We start from the raw sequence: 3,925 nt of genomic DNA, 5'->3' as shown, positions 1-3,925 counted from the left end.
GACGGGGAGGCGAAGGGAGAGGCGGGCCGCCGCCGCCGCCGCGCGGAGGGACGGGGAGGGAGGGGGTAAAATAAAATAAAATTAAAATTAAAAGGGGGGGAGGGAGGGGGAGCGAGAGGCAGCCCGCAGCCAGCCGCTTCCCGGGGGGAGCAGGGGAGGGAAAGAAGGGCCGGCGCCGCCGCCGCCTCCCCTCAGCCTCTCCCCGCCTCCCGCGCAGGCGGGGCGGCCGCCGGAGCCCGCACCACAGCGCCGCCGCGCGGTGGAGGGGCGCAGCGCCGCAAGCCGGCGCCGTCGCGACCGCTGGCTGGGGGACTCTCTGCTCGGGCCTCCCGGCGGAGGGATCGCGCGCAGTGAAGCGCCTCCGCCGCCCCTCCGCGGCGCCTGCGCACTGCGGCGTCGCTGGGAGCGGGTTATGGTGAGCTGGCTGTGCGATGTGAGCTTAAAGCGGCCGTCAGACAATAAATAAGGCTTCCTCGCAGCTTGTTTTTTTGGTTTTTGTTTTTTTTCTTTTTCCATCTTTAGTCGCTCCGTTCTTCTGTCAAGCAGACAAAACATGGAAGTGTTTGGATTTCCCGTAGCATAAATCTGGCTGGGGAGGGTGTGATATATAAAGTCCTGGGACTTCATCTGGACTAAATACTTGGCATGATGTCCTGGCACCGTGAGGACGCACGGCAGCAGCTCGATGCACCGCCAGAGGCTGAAATTAAGAGAGCACAAAGCTCGGAGCAAAGGCAGCGTGTTTCATTTAAGCTCCTTCCTGCATCTAACTGCCAGTAGTTAAGATAGCACACAAAGGAGTAAGCAGAGGGACAGAAATCAAACACAGAATAGCTGGGGTTGGAAGGGATTTCAAAGATCGTCCAGCTCCATGCCCCCTCTGCTCAGGCTGCCCCATCCAGCCCGGCCTTGAACACTGCCAGGGATGGGGCACCCACAGCCTCTGGGCAGCTGTGCAGTGCCTCACTGCCCTCTTAGTGAAAATCTTCCCCCTGACTTCTAATGCAAATCTCCCCATCTTTCATTTAAAACCATTCCCCTTTGTCCTATCATGATCTGGCCATGTAAAAAGTTGATTTCTCTGCTGTTTATAATCTCCCTTTAAATACTGGAAGGCCACAATACTGAGGTCTCCCCACAGCCTTCTCCAGACTGAACAAATGCGGCTCCCTCAGCCAATTTGATCATCATACAGCCATAGAATGATTTATCTAGCCTTCTTCAGGGCCCTGCTGTTTAAGGAGCTGTGTTTCAGGAGCCTGTAAAGCTGTTTGGGTTTTCCAAAATCAGTAGTTTCTGGCAGTGATCCAGTGAAAGAAACCAAGCTGATGCTCACAGCTGGGAAAATTCTGCTGGAGGGCTGTCTGGCAACATCCTGAGATCATTCCGCTCCTGAGATCATTCCACTCCCACAGCTATGCAATTCCAGCGTATTGTGACTGTTTGCTCCTGGGGTTTCTAACAAGGCCCTTCCCAAAATTTTTCACCTTGGTGTGCAGCATATCCTCAGATCAGCAGCCTGTGGAAATGATGGTTTGGTGGGAATGTCAAGTGCTAACTTGGTGCAAGAGTGCCTTTTGTTCTTCTTGTACCGAGTGTGCCCTCAGCTGGATGCAATTACAGCCCTTTGTTCTCAGTAACAGCAGGGACTGTTGGAGCAGCACCCAGCTGAGCTGAAAGTAGTACAGTAAACTAGTCAGCTACCAGGGGACTGATACTCCTTGCTAAGGAAAACCTGGAGGCTGAGGAGTGAATCACCTGGAGCAGGAGGGACCTTGCATGGTGGTCAGTCAGAGGTGAGGTCTCCCATTACCTCTTTGAGCAATAGGGATTACTGCATTGCATTCATCCAGACCTGGTGTGCCTGGCACATGGGAGAGGCAGAAAAAAGGAAAAAGAACAAGAGATGGAATCAGAAGAGGGGAGCCCTCACTCACCACCTCCCAGAGGCTCTCTCTGAGCACTGGCTCTGTTGGCAGGTGAAACCCACAGGTTTGTCTCCATCTGGGGAACTCACAGTAAGTGTTTGATGAGCCTGGGCCTTGAAAATGACATTCTCCATATCACAGGGGTTTATCATGAAGTTTGGTGCACCGAAGAGTCCTCCAGTTGCCTTTCTGTGCTAAGCAGTTGTCTCTCGAATGCCTTGCAGTTCAACACAAGTTCCTCCAAGTTCATTTTGCTTGCCCAACACAGCTCTGAATGTATTCGGGGACCTCCAAGTGCCTTTCTCTTTGGCCTCAGGATTCTCAGAATGTTTTCCTGTGCACACCAATGACTTGTGATCTCTTTTGTTGCTTTGTCCAGACTCCTCCCTGGGCTTTCTGTGCACTCCTAGCATTTCCAAAGTCCTTTTCTGCTCAGTTCAGGACTGCCATGTTCATTTTGGTGCTCCAAAGTCCTGCAAAGCCCTTTCTGTTCAACCCAAGAACTTCACAGCATCTTTCTGTGACTCAAGGTCTTCCGAGTGCCCTTTTCTGTGTCCCAAGGGCCTCATTATGACATTCATTGGGCTGGTAAGGGCAGGAGTGCCTGAGGAGTGCCTGTGGGAGCTGAATGCTTGAGGAGGGGGCACCTGTGTGCAGCCCCAGGCCATAAGCTCTGTGCTGTTCACTGTGCTCGGCATCCTGTGCATAGGGTCCAAGCATCACCAGGCCAGAGCCTTATTGTAGTCCATGGCGAGATGGGCAGGGGGCACCTGAGGGGATGTGTGCAGACAGTCACGTGCTTAATTAATGATTATCTAATGACCTTGGCAGAGGGGGGTGGTATGAGGGGAGTAGGGCCTCCTGAATGCTAGGTTCCCCCCACACGCACTGGACCTTGCTCTTTGCCCTGCCCCTCCTCCTGGACCTTTGTCTTTTGGGCTCAGTTGGGACAAGTATAAGAGCGGTGCAGAGGAGTGGGAGGGATCAGGAGACCCTGAGGCCAGAAGAGAAAAGGAAGCACACAGAAGTTCAGGTGAGGGATATGCAGGGGACTAAAATATTTGCAGGAGGAAACTGTAAGGAACCTGAGCATCTAGTGGGAAAATAGTGGTATGGAAGAGATCCAGGTGTCTGAGGGTGTGGGGGAGCTATAGGGGATCCAGATGTCCAGAGGAGATGTGGTAGGAGATGCAGGTGCCTGTGGGATGCAGAACTGTAGGAGACCTATTATCCTTGGGATGTTCTATAGGGAATCTGGGCATCTGGGTGGAATCCACAGATGACCTAGGTGTTCAGGGGACTTCTGCAGCGGACCCACGTGTCTGAGAGGGCACTTCTCCGTGCATTCGGAGGAGATCTGTAATGGACCTCCATATCTGGGATGGGCACTCTACAGGGGACTCAAGTGCCTAAGATGGGGTTTCCAGACAGGTCTCCAGCAGTCCAGGCTCTGACCCCACTTTCCACAGGTACCCATGGCAAGCTGGGTGCTATGCGTAGCCATCATACTGACAGCAGTGGCAGGAGCTGTGGGAGAGACCCGCTATGAGAAGTTCTTGCGGCAGCATGTGGACCAACCCCGGACGCTCGGGCTTATGGGACACCGCTACTGCGGGGTCATGCTGGCACGACGGCAAGTGACAGCCCCGGGGAGGCCTTGCAAGCCATCCAACACCTTTGTACATGCACCAGCTGAGGACCTGGTGGCCACCTGCACCCGCCCGGCTGACTCAATGGGGTTCCACAGCACCTCAGCTCCCATGGACATCACAGCCTGCCGCCTGCGGGGTGGAGACACCCGGCCCCCTTGCAATTACCGGGCCCGGCAGCTCCATCACCATGTGCGTATCTCCTGCCTTGACGGGCTGCCTGTGCACCTCGCTGGCACCTCTGAGTCTGTTAATGAGTCTTGAAATGGGGGGCAATGCGTGGAGAGATGGATTCCCTCCCTTTGGGCAGGGGCTGCATTAGGACCTGCAATAAAAGAGGTGCCACAG

General features: G+C 54.6%; 1 protein-coding gene across 1 annotated transcript; it reads left to right on the top strand.

Annotated features, from left to right (window-relative positions):
* The first annotated feature begins 2,803 nt into the window (after positions 1–2,803).
* Positions 2,804–3,925, top strand: LOC116231057 (ribonuclease CL2). The gene is made up of 2 exons (XM_031596608.2): positions 2,804–2,961; positions 3,398–3,925. Exon 2 carries the CDS (start codon positions 3,404–3,406, stop codon positions 3,839–3,841), a length of 438 nt encoding a protein of 145 aa, XP_031452468.2. The 5' UTR covers positions 2,804–2,961; positions 3,398–3,403; the 3' UTR covers positions 3,842–3,925.

The sequence above is a fragment of the Phasianus colchicus genome, chromosome 4 (assembly GCF_987193195.1).
Source record: "Phasianus colchicus chromosome 4, bPhaCol1.hap1.1, whole genome shotgun sequence".
Classification (NCBI taxonomy): Eukaryota; Metazoa; Chordata; class Aves; order Galliformes; family Phasianidae; genus Phasianus; species Phasianus colchicus.
This window is presented reverse-complemented; position numbering and strand designations above follow the sequence as displayed.

Coding starts and splice junctions, on each gene's coding strand:
- LOC116231057 (XM_031596608.2), top strand. CDS start 3,404: ATGGCAAGCTGGGTGCTATGCGTAGCCATCATACTGACAGCAGTGGCA.